This window comes from Eschrichtius robustus, chromosome 18 (assembly GCF_028021215.1).
Source record: "Eschrichtius robustus isolate mEscRob2 chromosome 18, mEscRob2.pri, whole genome shotgun sequence".
Classification (NCBI taxonomy): domain Eukaryota; kingdom Metazoa; phylum Chordata; class Mammalia; order Artiodactyla; family Eschrichtiidae; genus Eschrichtius; species Eschrichtius robustus.
Genome location: NC_090841.1, coordinates 33,805,832 through 33,829,173, shown reverse-complemented (window position 1 = coordinate 33,829,173; position 23,342 = coordinate 33,805,832). Strand labels below are relative to the sequence as shown.

The following is a 23,342-nucleotide window of genomic DNA, read 5'->3' as shown; positions in this document are numbered from 1 at the left end:
AATATCTTTTTCCATCCCCTCACTTTCAGTCTGTATGTGTCCCTAGGTCTGAAGTGGGTCTCTTGTAGACAGCATATATATGGGTCTTGTTTTTGTATCCATTCAGCCAGTCTGTGTCTTTTGGTGGGAGCATTTAATCCATTTACATTCAAGGTAATTATCGATATGTATGTTCCTATTCCCATTTTCTTAAATGTTTTGGGTTTGTTATTGTAGGTGTTTTCCTTCTCTTGTGTTCGTTGCCTAGAGAAGTTCCTTTAGCATTTGTTGTAAAGCTGGTTTGGTTGTGCTGAACTCTCTCAGGTTTTGCTTGTCTGTAGAGGTTTTAATTTCTCCATCAAATCTGAATGAGATCCTTGCTGGGTTGAGCAATGTGTTTTTATTTTTTTTAAAAAAATATTTATTTATTTATTATTAGTTTTTTGGCTGTGTTGAGTCTTCGTTTCTGTGTGAGGGCTTTCTCTAGTCGTGGCGAGCGGGGGCCATTCTTCATCGCGGTGCGCGGGTCTCTCACTGTCGTGGCCTCTCTTGTTGCGGAGCACAAGCTCCAGACGCGCAGGCTCAGTAGTTGTGGCTCACGGGCCTAGTTGCTCTGCGGCATGTGGGATCTTCCCAGACCAGGGCTCGAACCCGTGTCCCCTGCATTGGCAGGCAGATTCTCAGCCACTGCGCCACCAGGGAAGCCCGGGTTGAGCTATCTTGGTTGTAGGTTTTTCTCCTTCATCACTTTAAGTATATCCTGCCACTCCCTTCTGGCTTGCAGAGTTTCTGCTGAAAGATCAGCTGTTAACCTTATGGGGATTCCCTTTTGTGTTATTTGTTGTTTTTCCCTTGCTGCTTTTAATATGTTTTCTTTATATTTAATTTTTGACAGTTTGATTAATATGTGTCTTGGCGTGTTTCTCCTTGGATTTATCCTTTATGGGACTCTCTGTGCTTCCAGGACTTGATTAACTATTTCCTTTCCCATATTAGGGAAGTTTTCAACTATAATCTCTTCAAATATTTTCTCAGTCCCTTTCTTTTTCTCTTCTTCTTCTGGGACCCCTATAATTCGAATGTTGGTGCGTTTAATGTTGTCCCAGAGGTCTCTGAGACTGTCCTCAGTTCTTTTCATTCTTTTCTCTTTATTCTGCTCTACAGTAGTTAGTTCCACTCTTTTATCTTCCAGGTCACTTGTCCGTTCTTCTGCCTCAGTTATTCTGCTATTGATCCCTTCTAGAGTATTTTTAATTTCATTTATTGTGTTTTTCATCTTTGCTTGGTTCCTCTTTAGTTCTTCTACGTCCTTGTTAAATGTTTCTTGCATTTTGTCTATTCTATTTCCAAGATTTTGGATCATCTTTACTATCATTATTCTGAATTCTTTTTCAGGTAGACTGCCTATTTCCTCTTCATTTGTTAGGTCTTGTTTGTTTTGACCTTGCTCTTTTATCTTCTGTGTGTTTTTCTGTCTTCTCATTTTGCTTATCGTACTGTTTTTGGGGTCTCCTTTTCGCATGTTGCAGGTTCGTAGTTCCTGTTTTTTTTGGTATCTGTCCCCAGTGGCTAAGGTTGGTTCAGTGGGTTGTGTAGGCTTCCTGGTGGAGGGGACTAGTGCCTGTGTTCTGGTGGATGAGGCTGGATCTTGTCTTTTTGGTGGGCACGTCCACGTCTGGTGGTGTGTTTTGGGGTGTCTGTGGCCTTATTATGATTTCAGGCAGCCTCTCTGCTGATGGATGGTGCTGTGTTCCTGTCTTGCTAGTTGTTTGGCATAGGGTGTCCAGCACTGTAGCTTGCTGGTTGTTGAGTGAAGCTGGGTCTTGTTGTTGAGATGGAGATCTCTGAGAGATTTTTGCCGTTTGGTATTATGTGGAGCTGGGAGGTCTCTTTTGGACCAGTGTCCTGAAGTTGGCTCTCCCACCTCAGAGGCACAGCCCTGATGCCTGGCTGAAGCACCAAGAGCCTTTCATCCGCACGGCTCAGAATAAAAGGGAGAAAAAATAGAAAGAAAGCAAGAGGATAAAATAAAATAAAATAAAGCTATTATAATAAAAAATAAGAAAAATTTATCAAGAATAAATTTATTAAGAAAAGTTTTTTTAAATTTTAAAAAATAAATTTATTAATTTTTTATAATAATAAGAAAATATTATTAAGAAAAAATTTTTTTTTATTTTTTAAAATAAAACTACGGAAAAAATTATTAAGAAAAAATTTATTAAGAAAAAAATTTTTTAAGTAAAAAAATAAACAAAACAACAAAAAAATAGGGAGGACCGAAACCTAGGACAAATGGTGACAGCAAAGCTATACAGACAAAATCTCACCCAGAAGCATACACCTATACACTCACAAAAAAAGGAAAAGGGGAAAAATTAATATGTCCTGCTCCCAAGGTCCACCTCCTGAATTTGGGATGATTCGTTGTCTATTCAGGTATTCAACAGATGCGGGTACATCAAGTGGTTTGTGGAGCTTTAATCCACTGCTTCTGAGGCTGCTGGGAGAAATTTCCCTTTCTCTTCTTTGTTTGTACAGCTCACAGGGTTCAGTGTTGGATTTGGACCCGCCTCTGCATGTAGGTCGCCTGAGGGCGTCTGTTCTTCGCTCAGACAGGACGGGGTTAAAGGAGCAGCTGCTTCAGTGGCTCTGGGTCACTCAGGCCGCTGGGAGGGAAGGGTACCGGTGCGGGGCGAGCCTGCGGCGGCAGAGGCTGGCGTGATGTTGCAGCAGCCTGAGGCGCACCGTGCGTTCTCCTCGGGGAGTTGTCCCTGTATCACGGGAGCCTGGCAGTGGCGGGCTGCACAGGCTCCCAGGAGGGGCGGTGTGTATAGTGACCTGTGCTCGCACACAGGCTTCTTGGTGTCTGCAGCAGCAGCCTTAGCGTCTCATGCCCGTCTCTGGGGTCTGCGCTGATAGCCGTGGCTCGCGCCCGTCTCTGGAGCTCGTTTAGGCGGCGCTCTGAATCCCCTCTCCCTACGCACCGTGAAACAAAGAGGCAAGAAAAAGTCTCTTGCCTCTTAGGCAGCTGCAGACTTTTTCCCGGACTCCCTCCCGGCTAGCTGTGGTGCACTAACCCCTTCAGGCTGTGTTCACGCAGCCAACCCCAGTCCTCTCCCTGGGATCCGACCGAAGCCCGAGCCTCAGCTCCCAGCCCCCGCCCGCCCCAGCGGGTGAGCAGACAAGCCTCTCGGGCTGGTGAGCACTGGTCGGCACCGATCTTCTGTGCAGGAATCTCTCCGCTTTGCCCTCCGCACCCCTTTGGCTGCGCTCTCCTCCGTGGCTCCGAAGCTTCCCCCCTCTGCCACCCGCAGTCTCCACCCGCGAAGGGGCTTCCTAGTGTGTGGAAACCTTTCCTCCTTCACAGCTCCCTCCCACTGGTGCAGGTCCCGTCCCCATTCTTTTGTCTCTGTTATTTCTGTTTTCTTTTGTCCTACCCAAGTACGTGGGGAGTTTCTTGCCTTTTGGGAGGTCTGACGTCTTCTGCCAGCATTCAATGGGTGTTCTGTAGGAGCAGTTCCACGTGTAGATGTATTTCTAATGTATCTGTGGGAAGGAAGGTGATCTCCACGTCTTACTCTTCCGCCATCTTGCCCAGCGCCCTTTATGACTTTTAGAGATTTTTATTTAAAAAAATTTTTGACTTTTGGTGAAAACTAAAATTTTGATTTCTTCTAACACTGTTGGAAGTTAAGTATTCACAAATTAGCTTGTGGATTGCTTAAACTTACTATTCCCATTTATTGACATGTTTACATTTATAATATTGATGTTGCATTAATGATGTTTTGCTTAATTTCACTTCATTATAAGTTTAGCATATTAATTAACTTTTTGTGTGTGTGTGTGTGTGTGTGGTGTGTGAAGAGGAGTTAGCATAGTTTCTACACTCAAGAATTGATATTACATGTATAGAAATGATGGCAATGAAGTAGTGATTCAGAAGACAGACAGAGGAACCAGCCCCATTTCTTAAAACAGCTGTTGGGTGTCCCTAGTTTTTTAAAACAAGTATCGAGGATTGGAGTACTGATGTACATAGAGACATAACTTCTGGACATATATTCATGTGGAGATAATTTTATGTTTCTGGGTTATTTCAAAGCAGGGAAAGTTTATGTTGGTGAGTTAGATGCCCCTCTTCTTTGCTAGTGTGATACACTGTATACACTTCTTGCTACATTGTCTACATAGCTTTATAATTACCTGTCTAGGTTCTTGTCTCCTCCACTGGATTGTTATTTGTTGCTTACGTTCTAAATAGCTAATTTATCTTTGTATCACCAGCTTCTAATAGAGCAACCTCTCCATTGCTCTTCATTTCTTTTTGTAAATATGGGATTCCATTTCTATCAATTCTGCCTGAAAAGCTTCTTTTGGCACTTTTTGTAGAGGAGATCTGCTGCAGACAGATTCTTTAGCTTTTGTCTGTCTGGAAATGTCTTTCTTTTGCTTCTATTTATGAAAAGTATTTTTACTAAACATAGAATTCTAGGATAAAGGTATTTTTCTTTCAGTACCTCAAAGATGCCATTCCCTTGTCTTTTGCTGGCATTGTTTCTGGTGAGAAATTTTCATTTGTATCATTTTTGTTCTATGTATGTCTTCTTTTCTCTGGCTGTACTTTTGTGGTTTTCCATTTATTTTTAATTTTCAGCAGTTTGACTATGAGGCTCCTAGGTTTTTTTTTTGTTTGTGTGTTTTTTGTTTGTTATCTTGGTATTCTTTCTAGGGTTTGCTGAGCTTCTTGGATCTGTGAATTGATATATGTATATGTCTATCTATCTATCCTCTCTCTTCTGCTTCTGGACCCCAGTTACCCTTGTGTTACATTTCATATTGTATCATGGATTGTGGTTACTCTATTCTTTTTTTTCCCTTTTCCCATTTTGTTTTTCCTTTTTGTTTCAGTTTAGATACTTTCTATTGATATGTGTTTAGGTTCACCAATTCTTTCCTCAGCAATGTTCAGGTTCTGTTAAAGCCATCTAATGAAGTCTTCATTTCTGATACATTTTTCATTCTAATAGAGTAAAAAAAAATAGTATCCATGGTTTGCTGTTGAAATTCTCCATCCTTCATGCATGATGGCCACTCTTCATTATATCCTTTAGCATATTTTTATAAATCTTATTTTAAATAGTCTGTTTAGTAATTCTACCCTCTGGGCCATCTCTAGGTGATTTCTTTTGACTGTGGGCCACATTTCTTGCTCCTTTGTGTGTCTAGCAATATTTGATTGTATGGTGGGCATTTTATTTAATTACAGTAGGAATTAAATAATGTTTGCTTCCAAGAAAGGGCATGCATGCCCTTCTTTCAGGCTGTTGGAATGGGGTCTGAGTCACTGTGATCTCTAGTTGAGCTGGATTTGGTTTCCTGCTGCTTCAGTTTTTTATTCAGCTCACCTGTGGCCTCAGATGTTTTGAGGGCTTAGGATCTGAGTGCTAATGAGATTCTGGCAATCTGCTTTTTGACATTACAACTGAACTTTAGCTTTGAAAACCGTCGAATATTTCTTTCTGCTTTAAAGTCCTGATGCCCATTTTTAGGGTTACTGTAGCATTCTCTTTTTTGTTTTCAGTTCCATTGCTGGCTCTCTGTTTCTTCAGAGAGACCTGTTATCCTACTCCCAGCCTTCGTGTGCTCTCTGTCAGCTGTGCTCAGCTGTTGTGTGCTCTCTGAAGGCCTGGATTTCTCTCAGGTCTTCTGTCTGGTCCAGAGCGTTCGGAGAGCAGCTGCTTTGCATTGGGAGAGACCTCTTATGCCTCAGGGAGCAAGCATCCCGCTCAGCTTTCCTGCTCTGCCCCCAGCCATTGGCCTCCTACCCCATGTAGCTGGTGAAGACTTGAGCGAAAGAGTTGGTAGGAGGGTGCAGACTTGCTCCATGGTTGGGGCTTCATGACCGAGGCCTTTGGAATTCTAATCTCTCATGCCAGTACCCATGCAGCTGTCAAAGTTCATAAAAAAAAACTTGGCTGGTTTTTCTTTACCTTTATTTTTCTTCAGCTGTTCGTCAGGGATAAAAGCAGTTTGTCACGTCCCAGTATTTAGTTCTTACAGGTTTTCTTGTTTCCTCAGCTTCCTGATGGGTTGAAAACAGTAGCAAGTACAATTTTGTAGGGTATCTGGCTTCTTTTGTTGTTAGGATGAGGGCAGTGGTGTTTTGTGACTACTTTGTAATCCTGCCAGAAGCTGTCATATTGTTAGTACTTTAATGTTTAGTTCATGTTAGATGGAGCATGTGTGAGTGTATAGTAAATGGTGTTTTTCCTAGGGATTATCTCCAAAGTGAACTTAAAGACCTATTTTGAAAGATAAACATTATTAACTTTGCATATCATTATTTGAAAAAAGTCCTATTTCTTTAGTGAAGTGAATAATCAATACTGTGACTTACTGTCCTTTTAAACAGAGAATTTTAAGTGTTATATTTCTTTAATGGGCTCTAGTAGCCCTATTCAGTAGAACCTTCTGTCATGATAGAAATGTACTTTGTGTGCTTTGGCCAATATGGGAGCCACTAGTCTCTTGTGGTTCTTGAGCACTTGGTATGTGACTAGGGCAACTAAGGAACTGAATTTAAAAATCTAGTTTACATTTAAATAACCACACGTAGCCAGTAGCTGCTACAATGAATAGTACAGGACTATGTACTACACATATATATGGTGAAAATAGTAGCTTAATGTGTGCACAGTTATGCTGAACAATTCCAGAATCATTGTGCTTTTTAAGTACACACTTCTTTACCTTTTTTGCTGGTTACCACTTGAAACACTGTATGTGTCTGGGTTCTCTATTAGGAATAGAACTTGTGAAATTCAAGCAATTTTCAATGAATGAACAATTAACTTTGTAAACTAATCTACGCATTTTCAAATATCCGTGGACTATTTGATGATATAATTGTAGAAGAAATCTCATTGCAGCCAAAATCCAGTTTTATTCCCTGAGGCTTTAGCTACTCTATAGTTGTTCATGAAGTTCAAATACAGACCAACCTGAATAAAGAGAAATGTGATGTCTATCAGGCCAACAAGTTATGGAGGTGTAAGTAAAAGTCAATTTTTAAAATGCCTAAATCATGCCCTGCTCCCCCACCTCCCCATCCCATAGTCTGTACTATGAAAAGGACACTGGATGAGGGGCTGGGGGGCAGGACACTGAGTACTAGTTAGATTGCCAACCACTAAATTAGCTAAGTTACCTTTGTAAAAATGCTTAATTTGTTAATCTGTAAAGCAAACGTCACTTATTAGACTCTTAATTCTATAATCTTAAGATTAGAAGGAATCTTTTGAGGTTGTGTATCTCTTCTGCCTTTAGACAGGATGGTTATGAAGACGCTTATTATTATATTTATTATTTCTTTTAATTGTAAAGATTAAGTGCTGAATTAATTGAATGCCTCCTGATGAAATCACAGTGATAATGTAATTGACCCTGTTTGTTTTTTCATTTTGGGAATTAGGTAAATATTGTTGGAGAAGGGAATACTTACGTGTGTGCTATTTATTTTATCTTTCTTCATAGCTGGACAGATTTGCCAGCATAAGAATTCCAGGGAGCAAGAAAGAAAGGACTCCACTTTCCAACCTGAAGACTGCATTTTCAAGCAATGATTGCTCTTCAGAGATGAATGAAAACATTCCAAAGCCACTGTCCGAGAAGGAACTCTTAGAGCTTTTTGAAAAGATGATGGTAAGAATTTTGATTCCTTATAAAACGTTTGATGTAAAAAAAAGCCTTTGCTTTGGCTCATGTTAATGGAACCACACATGTCTGAAGCTCAGGTTCCATAGGTGATTTCTGATGTCATTAAGATAGTACTTAAGGCATAGAGTTTTAGGATTACAAAAATAAGAATCCGAAGAAAAATGTCATACCAGTTGTTTTACACAGAAATACATAAAAACATAAACCTCTAAAGTATCAAATGATATACTTTTGCCTTAAATAGATTATCTAAGTGGTCTGTCTGGGTCGGTTGCATTTGAGAATGACGGTCACAGCTCTCTGCTGTGTGCATTGTTAAGTGTGCTGATTTTTGGACCTTGTTTGAGTCCTTTCTCAGTTCTCATGATAACCAGGTTTGCATAGTCCTGCAACAGTTAAATCTGCACTTGAACTCACTGAATTTGTGGTGTGCCTTTGTAATTCTTTTATCATCACAAGTTGATATAATTTCAATCTAGAACAAAAGAACGTAACCATTTTTGCTAGCCTTTGCATCTGTCAATGAGACTTGTGTAAGGTAGATTTCTTCAAGACTACCTTTGAGGACTCAAGATAATAAAGTGCCCCCTCATTCATGTCTCATATGTGGAACCACTACCTAAATTATCCGTGAGATTCTGGAATGGTACTTTTTTGGTTCACTTGTGACTACCTTGTTACGAAAAATTTTTCTTCTGGCTCATAATTGCTGGTGTCATCTGAGTAAGTAAAGCAAGTAGGCCAGTGATGTTAGACATTTATGGAGGCTTACAGCAGCTAGTAGTTGTTAAAGTACAACTACCTAGGAAGTACAGAACATAGTTGATCGTATTCTGTTCTGAACATGATGACTTTAGAAGTATTTTTCTGTTAGTCTTTCTTACCCTTCTCCTAGCTAAGAGTATCAATTTTAATTGTATGAACAGGGCAGATGGATTTTGGCATTTTTGAAGTGTTTACACATTTAATAACTGGGCCAGATCACTTGTTAAATCTTTTTTTTTTAGTTTTAAATTAATTAATTATATTTATTTATTTTTGGCTGTGTTGGGTCTTCGTTGCTGCCTGCGGGCTTTCTCTAGTTGCGGCGAGCGGGGGCCACTCCTCGTTGCAGAGTGCGGGCTTCTCATTGCGGTGGCTTCTCTTGTTGTGGAGCACGGGCTATAGGCGCGCGGGCTTCAGTAGTTGTGGCTCGCGGGCTCTAGAGCGCAGGCTCAGTAGTTGTGGTGCACGGGCTTAGTTGCTCCGCGGCATGTGGGATCTTCCTGGACCAGGGCTTGAACCCGTGTGCCCTGCACTGACAGGAGGATTCCTAACCACTGTGCTACCAGGGAAGCCCCACTTGTTAAATTTTAAACAGGTCTCCTTGTTGGCAGAAGATCTTTTGCAGTCAAACTCACTTTACTCAGCAGAAGTAAAATGAATTATTGCTTTCTCAGGGCTGCCCAATTTGCTAATGAGTGAGTTTGTCACAACTAAAGGCTTTAAAAAAAATAAAGAATAGGTTTGTTTTTTTTTTTCTCCTTTTTTGATACCTTGACCATATCACAGTGGTCAATGCAGGGAAAACCTGCTGGAGATTGTAAAGCTGAGAAGGGTCTTTCTCCTTTAAATGTGGACTAGTGATATTTCTCAGGCTTGTCAGGTGGGATACCACATCTTTGACAAATTTAAAGCTGTTTTTATGTCTGGGGAGGATGCTAGATTAGGTTGGGTTTTATTTTTGGCTTGCACCTATCCATACCATTTTTATTAATAAAAATTCTTTTGAGGAAGCAACATTGAATAATTTGCCATATTCATTTTTTGGCATTTGCCAAAAAGAGGTTTCATTTAGAGGTTGTACCTAGATTCTTTGTTTTGGCATTGTACAGTTTAAAAAAATCTTGTTTAACGTTATCAAAGGTACTTAGATGATTTTTTCATGAAGTAAAATCTTTGTTTTGAAGAACACCTCTTTTCCCTCCTCAAGATGGTCCTTTGAAAGACAGTGTGTTGACTTGATTACTTAATGAATGCGAAGTACAGTGTAATCCTTCAACATTTGTACTCATTTCACTTTTATTTAGGAAATTAATTTAGTTGGTCGCTGGGTAAAATTTTCAGTGCACTTTTTAAAAGTAGTGATGAATTTTTAGTTATGCTACTTCTTAAGGGCCTTTTTTCCTGTTTGCCATCCAGTGAAAGCAGAATTTTTATCTGAAAGCTCATCTTGGTTTCTCTTTAGATCTTAGATATGTGAAATAGTTGTGTGAGCATTGCTGTGTATACAGCTTTGATTTATGGATGTCAAATTTCAGTGGTTGCTCTTGAACTCACAGTAGATCTGTGTAGCTGGCTTTTTGACCAAGGTGAACATGGTAGGTACAGATTGAAAGTGACTTGTTTGTTCCAGCCAGTGCCCCTTTAAACCAGCTCTTTCAGCTTATTCTTTCCTGCCCCTGGATAAAATTCACCGCAGGTCCCAGAGTTTTCTGTTTGCTTTCAGATAATGAAAACCCTAGTTTAATTTAAATAAGTTAACTTTTATCCAGAGAAAGCCTCTCACTTTCCCTCTTTCAAGGCTGCTCCACTTAAAGCCTCCAGGGCAGGCTGTGGTCGTGGCTGTGGTTGTGGCTGTGCTTGGGGCCGTGGTTGTGGCCGTGCTTGGGGCCGTGGTTGTGGCCGTGGTTGTGGCCGTGCTTGGGACCATGGTCAGGCCCGTGCTTGGGGCTGTGCTTGGGGCCGTGGTCATGGCTGTGCTTGGGGCCGTGCTTGGGGCCGTGCTTGGGGCTGTGGTCAGGGCTGTGCTTGGGGCCGTGGTTGTGGCTGTGGTTGGGGTCATGGTCATGGCTGTGCTTGTGGCCATGCTTGTGGCTGTGCTTGGGGCCGTGCTTGGGGCCGTAGTCAGGGCCGTGCTTGGGGCCGTGGTCGTGGCTGTGCTTTGGGCTGTGGTCGTGGCTGTGCTTGGGGCTGTGGTCGTGGCCATGCTTGAGGCCATGCTTGGGGTCGTGGTCGTGGCCGTGCTTGGGGCTCTGGTGGGCTCTGCTCTGTTTCCCCACACTGCGTTTCCCTTCTTTCCTGCTCTCCAGACTGAACCTATCTCCTCCAGGATGACATTGGAGATGAGGGGAGGAGGAATAAAAATACTTTGCTGGCCGAGGGTATTTATAATCTGGCACTGGTGCCGTGGGGTGTTGTGTTAGTTTTATTGCTGACCATGACAAATTCCCACAGATTTGGTGGCTTAAAACCACACCACTGTATTGTCTCGTAGTTTTGTAGGCTGAAGTCCAGGTCGACTCAGCTGGTTTCTGTAGGCTGACAAGGCTGAAATCGGTGTCAGATGGCTGGGCTCTTATCAGAGGCTTTGGGGAGAATCCTCTTCCGATTTCATTTTGTTGGCAGAGTTCCCTGATGTTGTAGGACTGAGGTCCCAGTTTTCTCCCTGATTGTCCTCTGGGGGCTGCCTTAGCTTTGAGAGGCCTCTTTCCTATCCTTCACATGGGCCCTTACATCTCAGATACATCAAATCCATCTCACACTTAGAATTTCTCTGAATTCCCCTTCTGTGGCATCTCTTGCCTCCATCTGGAGAAAGTCCTCTGCTTTTTAGGGTTCATGTATTAGCTTGGGCCCACCCAGAAAATCCAAAATAATTTCCCTGTTTTAAAGTTTGTAACCTTAATTACATCTGCAGAGCCCCTTCTGCCATGTCATTTGACATATTTACAGAAGCCAGGGATTAGGGCATGGATATCTTTGGGGGACCATTTTGCCTGTCAGAGGTATAGGGGATTACAAATGCGGATTCCTTTCTCCTGTGGTATTTTCATGACTTCCCTGCTCCCAGTCTCACCTATAATTCCCTTGTCACTGGTGACGTCTCCTTTGGCCTTCTGCCCAGGCTTCCATGAGAGCATTCCTCTGGTGGGGTCACCTTTGGGATGCAGTATCTCTTAGATGGCCTGGGCCTGCTTCTCCCTGGGATCCATATCCTGTCCATGGGAAGCTCATGTGTCCTTTGCCACATTTCCTGTCCTTTATCTTGTTCCATTCAGAGCCTGTCCTCCACAAAGAATAGTTTACTCTGGCTCTTTCTACCAATAGCTTTTCATTTTTGCCGTTGTTTTGCCGTAGATGTTTACCCCTCTAACTGTAAATGGCAATCATCAGATCCTGTTTGCAACATGTAACACAGCACAGCTGTCCTCTTGTTTGTGTTTCTCATTTTCCTTTGGGTACCGTGACACTTTTTTCCTTTTCCTGATTTTTCTCCTCTCTAGCCAATTCATACCAGTTTACTTTCCATGCCTCCTCTTCTTTTTATTTCCTCAGAGTGTTGCCTCTGTCCCTCTTGTCTTTTCTTTATCAATTGTTCCCTACACACTCCTTCTAGGGGATTGGAGCCCTTTCATACTGTAGAATATTCCCTATATTCTGACTCTTTGCTGTGTCTTCTACAAAGAGCAGCTGTAATCGAGCTCTCTAAGAGATGTTAAACCTCAACAAGCCAGAAACTGAATTTATTTTCTTATTTTTTTCCAGTTTTATTGAGATAAAATTGACATTTAACATTGTGTAAACTTAAAGTATACAATGTGATGATTTGATAGAGGTATATTTTTTAAAATGATTGCCACAATAAGGTCAGTTAACACGTCCATCACCTCACATAATTATCATTTTTTTCCCTGTGGTGAGAACTTTAAGGTTTACTCTGAGCAACTTTCAACTATATAATATTTTTTTAGACTAGAGTCACCATTCTGTACATTACATCCTGAGAATTTATTCATTTTATAACTGTAAATTTGTATCCTTTGACTACCTTCACCCACTTTCCCCACCCCTCAGTCCCTGGCAACCACCAATGAACCCTGTTTCTATGAGTTTGGTATTTTTAGATTCCACATACAAGTGATAACACACAGCATTTTTCTTTCTCTGTCTGATTTATTTCACTTAGCATAGTGCCCTCAGGGCCTATCCATGTTGTCACAAATGACAGGACTTCCTTTTTTACGGCTGGATAGTATTCATATGTATATGTATATATAGGAGTGCACACACACACACCACAGTTTCTTTATCCATTCATTTCTCAACAGACACTTAGGTTGTTTCTCTATCTTGGCTATTGTAAATAATACTGCAGTGGACATAGGCATGAAGGTATCTTTTCAAGTAAGTGTTTTTGCTTTCTTCGAATAAATACCCAGAAGTGGAATTGTTGAATCATATGATAGTTCTATTTTTAATTTTTTGAGGAACCTCCATACTATTTTCCATAGTGGTTATAACAATTTACACTCCACCAGCAATGCATAAGGGTTCTTTTCTTTCACATCCTCCCCAGCACTTGATATTTTTTTTTTGAAAACAGCCATTCTGACTGTGTGAGGTGATATAATCATTGTGGTTCTGATTCGCATTTCCCTGAATGATTAATGATGTTGAGTCCCTTTTCATGTACCTGTTGGCCATGTGTTTAACCCTTTTGGAAAAATGTTTATTTAGTTCTTCCCATTTTTAATCAGATTTTGTTTCTTTGCTTTTGAGTTATATGTGTTCCTTATGTATTTTGGATATTAACTTCTTACCAGATATGTGGTTTGCAAATATTTTCTCCCATTTCATAAGTTGCCTTTTAATTTTGTTGATGGCTTTTTTTTTGCTGTGCAGAAGCTGTTTAATTTGATGAAACCCTTCACGTTTATTTTTGTTTTTGTTGCTTGTGCTTTTGGTGTCATGTTCAAAAAACTCATTGCCAAAACCAACATGAAGGAGCTTTTCCTCTATGTTTTCTTCTAGGAGTTTTAGAGTTTCACGTCTTAAATTTAAGTCTTTAATCCATTTTGAGTTAATTTTTGTGAGTGGTATAAGGTGGAGTCCAGTTTCTTTCTTTCTTTTTTTTTTTGCATGTGATTATCCAGTTTCTCCTCCTTTATTGAGGAGACTATCTCTCCCCATTGAGTATTGTTGGCTCCCATTTCAAATATTAGTTGACCATATATGCATGGGTTTATTTCTGGACTCTTGATTCTGTTCTGTTGTTCTTTATGTTTGTTTTCATACCAGTACCGTAATGTATTGATTACTATAGCTTTGTAATATAGCTTGAAATTGAGAAGTGTGATGTCTCCAGCTTTGTTCTTTTTCAAGATTGCTTTGGTTATTCATGGTTTTTGGTGGTTCCATACAAATTGTAGGACTGTTTCTATAAAAATGCCATTGGAATCGTGATAGGGATTGCATTGAATATATAGATGGCTTTGAGTAGGATGAACATTTTAACAATACTAATTCTTCCAACCCAAGAACACAAAACATTTTTCCATTTATTTGTGTCTTTTGCAGCTTTTCTCGTCAGTGACTTACAGTGTTCAGTGTACAGACATTTCACCCCTCAGAGCTGCTTGTGTATAAGTCCCTTGTGTAATTTATCCTTTATTTATTATTATTATTATTATTATTTTAATCAGTCATCAATTTTATACACATCAGTGTATACATGTCAATCCCAATCGCCCAATTCAGCACACCACCATCCCCACCCCACCGCGGTTTCCCCCCCTTGGTGTCCATACGTTTGTTCTCTACATCTGTGTCTCAACTTCTGCCCTGCAAACTGTTTCATCTGTACCATTTTTTAAGTTCCACATACATGCGTTAATATACGATATTTGTTTTTCTCTTTCTGACTTACTTCACTTTGTATGACAGTCTCTAGATCCATCCACGCCTCAAAAAATGACTCAATTTTGTTCCTTTTTATGGCTGAGTAATATTCCATTGTATATATGTACCACATCTTCTTTATCCATTCGTCTGTCGACGGGCATTTAGGTTGCTTCCATGACCTGGCTATTGTAAGTAGTGCTGCAATGAACACTGGGGTGCATGTGTCTTTTTGAATTATGGTTTTCTCTGGGTATATGCCCAGTAGTGGGATTGCTGGATCATATGGTAATTCTATTTTTAGTTTTTTAAGGAACCTCCATACTGTTCTCCATAGTGGCTGTATCAATTTACATTCCCACCAACAGTGCAAGAGGGTTCCCTTTTCTCCACACCCTCTCCAGCATTTGTTGTTTGTAGATTTTCTGATGATGCCCATTCTAACTGGTGTGAGGTGATACCTCATTGTAGTTTTGATTTGCATTTCTCTAATAATTAGTGATGTTGAGCAGCTTTTCATGTGCTTCTTGGCCATCTGTATGTCTTCTTTGAAGAAATGTCTGTTTAGGTCTTCTGCCCATTTTTGGATTGGGTTGTTTGTTTCTTTAATATTGAGCTGCATGAGCTGTTTATATATTTTGGAGATTAATCCTTTGTCCGTTGATTCATTTGCAAATATTCTCTCCCATTCTGAGGGTCGTCTTTTCGTCTTGTTTATGGTTTCCTCTGCTGTGCAAAAGCTTTGAAGTTTCATTAGGTCCCATTTGTTTATTTTTGTTTTTATTTCCATTACTCTAGGAGGTGGATCAAAAAAGGTCTTGCTGTGATTTATGTCAAAGAGTGTTCTTCCAATGTTTTTCTCTAAGAGTTTTATAGTGTCCAGTCTTACATTTAAGTCTCAAATCCGTTTTGAGTTTATTTTTGTGTATGGCGTTAGGGAGTATTCTAATTTCATTCTTTTACATGTAGCTGTCCAGTTTTCCCAGCACCACTTATTGAAGAGACTGTCTTTTCTCCATTGTATATCTTTGCCTCCTTTGTCATAGATTAGTTGACCATAGATGCGTGGGTTTATCTCTGGGCTTTCTATCTTGTTCCATTGATCTATGTTTCTGTTTTTGTGCCAGTACCATATTGTCTTGATTACTGTAGCTTTGTAGTATAGTCTGAAGTCAGGGAGTCTGATTCCTCCAGCTCCGTTTTTTTCCCTCAAGACTGCTTTGGCTATTCGGGATCTTTTGTGTCTCCATACAAATTTTAAGATGATTTGTTCTAGCTCTGTAAAAAATGCCATTGGTAATTTGATAGGGATTGCATTGAATCTGTAGATTGCTTTGGGTAGTATAGTCATTTTCTCAATATTGATTCTTCCAATCCAAGAACATGGTATATCTCTCCATCTGTTGGTATCATCTTTAAATTCTTTCATCAGTGTCTTATAGTTTTCTGCATACAGGTCTTTTGTCTCCCTAGGTAAGTTTATTCCTAGGTATTTTATTCTTTTTGTTGCAATGGTAAATGGCAGTGTTTCCATAATTTCTCTTTCAGATTTTTCATCATTAGTGTATAGGAATGAAAGAGATTTCTGTGCATTAATTTTGTATCTTGCAGCTTTACCAAATTCATTGGTAAACTCTAGTAGTTTTCTGGTGGCATTTTTAGGATTCTCAGTTTTACTTCTTCTTTTCCAGTTTGTATTCCTTTTATTTCTTTTTCTTCTCTGATTGCCGTGGCTAGGACTTCCAAAACTATGTTGAGTAATAGTGGTGAGAGGGGACATCCTTGTCTCGTTCCTGATCTTAGAGGAAATGCTTTCAGTTTTTCACCGTTGAGAATGATGTTTGCTGTGGGTTTGTCATATATGGCCTTTATTATGTTGAAGTATGTTCCCTCTATGCCCACTTTCTGGAGAGTTTTTATCATAAATGGGTGTTGAATTTTTTCAAAAGCTTTTTCTGCATCTATTGAGATGATCATATGGTTTTTATTCTTCAATTTGTTAATATGGTGTATCACATTGATTGATTTGCGTATATTGAAGAATCCTTGCATCCCTGGGGTAAATCCCACTTGATCGTGGTGTATGATCCTTTTAATGTGCTGTTGGATTCTGTTTGCTAGTATTTTGTTGAGGATTTTTGCATCTATATTCATCAGTGATATTGGTCTGTAATTTTTTTTTTGTAGTATCTTTGTCTGGTTTTGGTATCAGGGTGATGGTGGCCTCATAGAATGAGTTTGAGAGTGTTCCTTCCTCTGCAATTTTTTGGAAGAGTTTGAGAAGGATGGGTGTTAGCTCTTCTCTAAATGTTTGATAGAATTCACCTGTGAAGCCATCTGGTCCTGGACTTTTGTTTGTTGGAAGATTTTTAATCACAGTTTCAATTTCATTACTTGTGATTGGTCTGTTCATATTTTCTGTTTCTTCCTGGTTCAGTCTTGGAAGGTTATACCTTTCTAAGAATTTGTCCATTTCTTCCAGTTTGTCCATTTTATTGGCATAAAGTTGCTTGTAGTAGTCTCTTAGGATGTTTTGTATTTCTGCGGTGTCTGTTGTAACTTCTCCTTTTTCATTTCTGATTTTGTTGATTTGAGTCCTCTCCCTCTTTTTCTTGATGAGTCTGGCTAATGGCTTATCAATTTTGTTTATCTTCTCAAAGAACCAGCTTTTAGTTTTATTGATCTTTGCTATTGTTTTCTTTGTTTCTATTTCATTTATTTCTGCTCTGATCTTTATGATTTCTTTCCTTCTGCTAACTTTGGGTTTTGCTTCTTCTTCTTTCTGTAGTTCCTTTAGGTGTAAGTTTAGGTTGTTTATTTGAGATTTTTCTTGTTTCTTTAGGTTGGCTTGTATAGCTATAAACTTCCCTCTTAGAACTGCTTGTGCTGCATCCCATAGGTTTTGGATCGTCGTGTTTTCATTGTTATTTGTCTCTAGGTGTTTTTTGATTTCCTCTTTGATTTCTTCAGTGATCTCTTGGTTATTTAGTAACGTATTGTTTAGCCTCCATGTGTTTGTACTTTTCACGTTTTTTTCCCTGTAATTCATTTCTAATCTCATAGCGTTGTGGTCAGAAAAGATGCTTGATATGATTTCAATTTTCTTAAATTTACTGAGGCATAATTTGTGACCCAAGATGTGATCTATCCTGGAGAATGTTCCATGCGCACTTGAGAAGAAAGTGTAATCTGTTTTTGGATGGAATGTCCTATAAATATCAATTAAATCTATCTGGTCTATTGTGTCATTTAAAGCTTCTGTTTCCTTATTTATTTTCATTTTGTATGATCTGTCCATTGGTGTAAGTGAGGTGTTAAAGTCCCCCACTATTATTGTGTTACTGTCGATTTCCTCTTTTATAGCTGTTAGCAGTTGCCTTATGTATTGAGGTGCTCCTATGTTGGGTGCATATATATTTATAATTGTTATATCTTCTTCTTGGATTGATCCCTTGATCATTATGGAGTGTCCTTCCTTGTCTCTTGTAACATTCTTTATTTTAAAGTCTATTTTATCGGATATGAGTATAGCTACTCCAGCTTTCTTTTGATTTCCATTTGCATGGAATATCTTTTTCCATCCCCTCACTTTCAGTCTGTATGTGTCCCTAGGTCTGAAGTGGGTCTCTTGTAGGCAGCATATATATGGGTCTTGTTTTTGTATCCATTCAGCAAGCCTGTGTCTTTTGGTTGGGGCATTTAATCCATTCACGTTTAAGGTAATTATCGATATGTATGTTCCTATGACCATTTTCTTAATTGTTTTGGGTTTGTTTTTGTAGGTCCTTTTCTTCTCTTGTGTTTCCCACTTAGAGAAGTTCCTTTAGCATTTGTTGTAGAGCTGGTTTGGTGGTGCTGATTTCTGTTAGCTTTTGCTTGTCTGTAAAGCTTTTGATTTCTCCATCAAACCTGAATGAGATACTTGCCGGGTAGAGTAATCTTGGTTGTAGGTTCTTCCCTTTCATCACTTTAAGTATATCATGCCACTCCCTTCTGGCTTGTAGAGTTTCTGCTGAGAAATCAGCTGTTAACCTTATGGGAGCTCCCTTGTATGTTATTTGTCATTTTTCCCTTGCTGCTTTCCATAATTTTTCTTTGTCTTTAATTTTTGCCAATTTGATTACTGTGTGTCTCGGCGTGTTTCTCCTTGGGTTTATCCTGTATGGGACTCTCTGCGCTTCCTGGACTTGGGTGGCTATTTCCATTCCCATGTTAGGGAAGTTTTTGACTATAATCTCTTCAAATATTTTCTCTGTTCCTTTCTCTCTCCTCCTTCTGGGACCCCTATAATGCGAATGTTGTTGCATTTAATGTTGTCCCAGAGGTCTCTTAGGCTGTCTTCATTTCTTTTCATTCTTTTTTCTTTATTCTGTTCCACAACAGTGAACTCCACCATTCTGTCTTTCAGGTTACTTATCCGTTCTTCTGCCTCAGTTATTCTGCTATTGGTTCCTTCTAGTGTAGTTTTCATTTCAGTTATTGTATTGTTCATCTCTGTTTGTTTGTTCTTTAATTCTTCTAGGTCTTTGTTAAATATTTCTTGCATCTTCTCGATCTTTGCCTCCATTCTTATTCCGAGGTCCTGGATCATCTTCACTATCATTATTCTGAATTCTTTTTCTGGAAGGTTGCCTATCTCCACTTCATTTAGTTGTTTTTCTGGGGTTTTATCTTGTTCCTTCATCTGGTATATAGCCCTCTGCCTTTTCATCTTGCCTATCTTTCTGTGAATGTGGTTTTTGTTCCACAGGCTGCAGGATTGTAGTTTTTCTTGCTTCTGCTGTCTGCCCTCTGGTGCTTGAGGGTATCTAAGAGGCTTGATGGGAGCCTTTATGTATTATTTTGATATGTGTCTCTGCTAGATTAATTCCATGCAGCATCATCCAACTGGTTTATCATCCCAAATAACTGCCTGTTGAATTAGGTGCATCTTTCTAACTTTTAAGATTTCTAAGACTTTACATTTCTTTTCACCTTCAGTACTGTGTTTAGGTGGAAATTAGCTTTAATTGCCAGTTTGCTAAATAATACAAAAATGTTAAAATAATGAATAGGAAGAGAGATTTCACGCATTAATATCTTCTTTTTGTTTTCTCACTTTCACTATTTGTTGAGAGAACGAAAGCTGCAAGAAAGATCATCTATCAAGATGTGATCATCAACAGGCATTAAATGAATGCCAATGATGACAGAATTACTCTGACAAAAATTATTTAATTTCTGGACCTCCTGTCATCATTTGTAAGCATGGAAGAAATGGTCTAATAAAGTTGCATGAAGTACTTAAGTATGAATAGTAATGCTCTAATCTTTTCTTGGGAAGATGTTTACTAGGCTGTATTGTAATGTAGGAGGGAGCACATTTATAAAATGCCATCAGCATTATCTGTTAAGCATGCGTTTGAAGTGTTTATTGGCATTAAGATCTTAGATGACCTACTATTTAATACATATTTTAGCTTTAAGTGTGGGGAAACATAGTATAGATAATACAAAAGACATTCAGAAGTTAATTTTGAAACAATTTTCAGGATGTACTATCAAGTTGAATCTATCTTTGTTCAGTGGTGTTTTTAAATAGGGTATGTGAGGTATACAAAAAAGGATAGAACATAGATAATTAATTGAAATACTTTGTGTACTCCTTTCAATCACATTCTTCTTTAATTCCCAAAGGTGAACAATACCCTGAATCTGTTGGTTTTATTCCTATATGTTAAAAAAAAAAGTTTTCTGTGTCTTTAATGATAAATGTACAGGAAAAAAACTTTTTTTCTGAACTACTTGCTGGTAAGTTGCTGACTCAATGCCTCATAATACCTTAATATTTTAGTATTAGTCTACAAAAAAGGACATCCTCCTACTCAACCACAATATAACCACCACCATCAGGAGGCTAACACTGATCAATTTCTGTCAACTAATCCTCACAGTCTTAAGTTTTACCAGTAGTACCAGCAGTGCTCTTTATAGCAAAAGAATCCTGTTGAGAACTGTGTGTTGTATTCAGTTGTCATGTTTTAAAATCTCCTCAGTCTAGAAGAGGTCCTTAATCTTGTATCTTATGAATTTGACACTTGAAGATTCCACCTGATTAATTTGTAGAATGTCACTGAGTTTGCATTGGTATAATAAGGCTTTTTAAGTTTTGAAAGTCTGTTGGATATAAACAGGTTACCTAATACTTTAAACAATTTTTTTTTCTTTGATCATAAGTGAGGTTGAACATTTCTTCACACAGTTAATGGCCCTTTGGTTTACTCTTCTGTGAATTTCTTGTTCATATCTTTTGCCAGTTTTTTCCACTGAGGTTTTTTTCTTTTTCCTATTGATTTGTAGAATTCATCACATATCCTTAATGCTCGTGTCAGTTTATATGAGTTGTAAGTATCTTGTCCCAGTCTGAGTCTTGTCTTTTTACTTCCTTTTGGGGGTGGTAGGATGGATGAAAGTACAGAAATGTAAAAATCAATGTGGCCAGATTTGTAAATCTTTTTATGGTTTCTGCTTTTTGTATTGTTAATCAAAATTTCAGAAACAGAGACCTGATTGAATAAACAGGTGTTTATTTAGGGTTTGTTAGGATTGCAGCCCAGGAGATAAAGATTCAAGGACCATTTGAATTGTGTTCCTTTGGACTACAAAATGGGGGAGGGTTATAAAGGCAAAAAACTGCAAGGTTATTTCCATAAGTTGTTTGTCAAGAATTAGGACTGGAGTTGGAAAGAAGTAAGGGTGCTTGTTAATCAGGGATTGGCTGGGGTCTGAACTGATTACATAACTGTGAAGGGGGATGGACTTTGAAACTGCTACGGAGTCCAAGCTGCTAACTTGCTCCTTGCATGACAGGCCAATAAATGGAGAGGCTGAGACGTTGGGGCAAAGAATAGTGACTTTATTCAGAAAGCCAGCAGACCTAGAAGATGGTGGACTAGGGTCCCAACGAACCATCTTACCCGAGTTAGATTTCAGGCTTTTATACTAAAAGAGGTGGAGGTGTGGCTTGTTGTTGCAGACTTCTTGGTGCAGGAATCCCTTGTTCTTGCAGCTGTCCACTTAGGTCTGATCACAATGTTCCTGTAAATCTTCAACAACACAAATGTTATTTCTGTTCCGGAACTTTTTATCTCTATAGGAATGAAAGTTTTATACCTTAGAGGTCAAGCCTGGGAGGCAGACCCTTAAGAATGGGCTATCATGTATATTTTAGGCTATAGGCAACTTCTTTTACAAAGATGCAGAGTCAGCATGACTAAGCAAGGCAACAGAGCACAAAGGTTAGAGCTAAAGGAACAGATACAATATGGAGTCAGGTTTGTTCTTCTCTGTTAGAAAACTACAAGGGTGCAGCTAGCAGATACTAGGAGATACTGTTTTGAAATGGCTGGTCCTGTTCTTGAGTTTGATACAGTTCAGAGAAAATTCAAGTTCTTAGAGATGCAGGAATGTATCTGAAACCACATCAACAATGGTCTGGCTCCATTTTGGATGCCTGAGCCATAGTTGCTCCATTTTGATTTTTAAACGGTCTTAAATATGTCATAAGTGTATTATTTAAGAAATCCTTCTCTATCCTGACATCATAGATCTGTTCTTCTATATTCCTAAAATTGTTAGAATTATGATATCTTTATGTCTGACATGAGAGATTGGATCCAATACTTTTCCTACATGGATAACTAGTTTTTCTAGCAGCATTTATTGAATAGCCATTCTTGTCCATCATTTGTAATATCTCCACTGTTATACATCAAGGTATTGCTCATATGTGGGTTTGTTTCTGAGGTTTGATTTTGTCCATTGGTCTGTTTGTCTAGCTCTGCATTTATACCCATTGTCTTAATTAATATAACTGTATAATAAGCCTACATATCTAGGACCCCCTTCCCTACTTCAAAATTGTCCTGGCTCTTCTTGGCCCCTTTGTGATTTTATATTAATTTTACAATCAATTAGTTAAGTTTTATTCTAAACCCTGTTGGGATCTTGATTGGAATTGCAATAAATTTATTGATTTAGACAGGATAAATGCCTTTGTAATATTAAATTTTTCTGTGAACATTGGATATCTTATATCTATCTGTTTATTTATTTCAATTTTCTCTGTTCCTGAACTGTACAAGTTTATAATTTTCTCCCTAGAGGTCGTGTACATCTTTTATGAGCTTTAATCCTTGGTTTATTTCTAAAATGTAACTAGTATTTTTAAAAAATTAACATTTTTATGAAGATTATTAATTTGTGTGTTGCTTTTGGTATTCAGTAATCTTATTGAACTCTCAGTTTTTATTATTTGTAGAGTTCCTCATATTTTTCTATGTATGTAATCAGAATATCTGTGACTAACTTTTGTATCTTTTCCTATTCTTATTCCTTTCTTTTTCCTTTCATTGCACGGAGTAGAAAGCCCCAGAAAAGAGTTAATTTTTTTTTTCTTTCCTGTTCCTAAAGTATTTGGTAAAGGCCTTTTTTTCATTTTACATTTCAGTTATTTGAATTAAGTTGGCTAGCCCTTCACTACACTCGCCTTCCAATGAGGTAGACGTGTAGTTCTGCTAATTTTTATCCTTTAAACTGAGTATATCCTCCATTACTGATTAAATGAGTGGCTATGTATGATACATTTATGTTTTCTTTTATTTATTATGTCATTAGATCAGTTTTCTAATCTTTTCATAAGAACTCTATTTTATTGGACTATGAACATTTAACTTTATTCATCCTTGTTCCCTTCGTGTCTTCACAGTGCATACTTCATGTATTGTTGAATGAGTTAGTCTGTTTCTTCTGCTTTGGTGAATACCATGTCTAAGCAAGAAAAGATATAAATTAGTACACATAGAGTTAAATACTGAGATGTCTTTGTGTTCTTAGCTTTGTAGTCAACTCAGATATCTTTGAAACTAAGGTCCAGAGGAAGAAAGAAGAGCTCAAGTGAACTGATAAAATTGAATTTGATACTTTTTGGTACAGTTGGTGGG

The 23,342-nt window shown here is 38.6% G+C and overlaps 1 protein-coding gene across 3 annotated transcripts in view; it reads left to right on the top strand.

Moving 5' to 3' along the window:
- Positions 1–23,342, top strand: part of DIAPH3 (diaphanous related formin 3) — a 568,557-nt gene that overhangs the window by 50,156 nt on the left and 495,059 nt on the right. For all 3 annotated transcript variants that reach the window (XM_068526481.1, XM_068526480.1, XM_068526482.1), the window contains one exon: positions 7,519–7,686. In XM_068526481.1, coding sequence (XP_068382582.1) covers positions 7,519–7,686 — 168 coding nt within the window. The remainder of the gene's footprint in view (positions 1–7,518; positions 7,687–23,342) is intronic.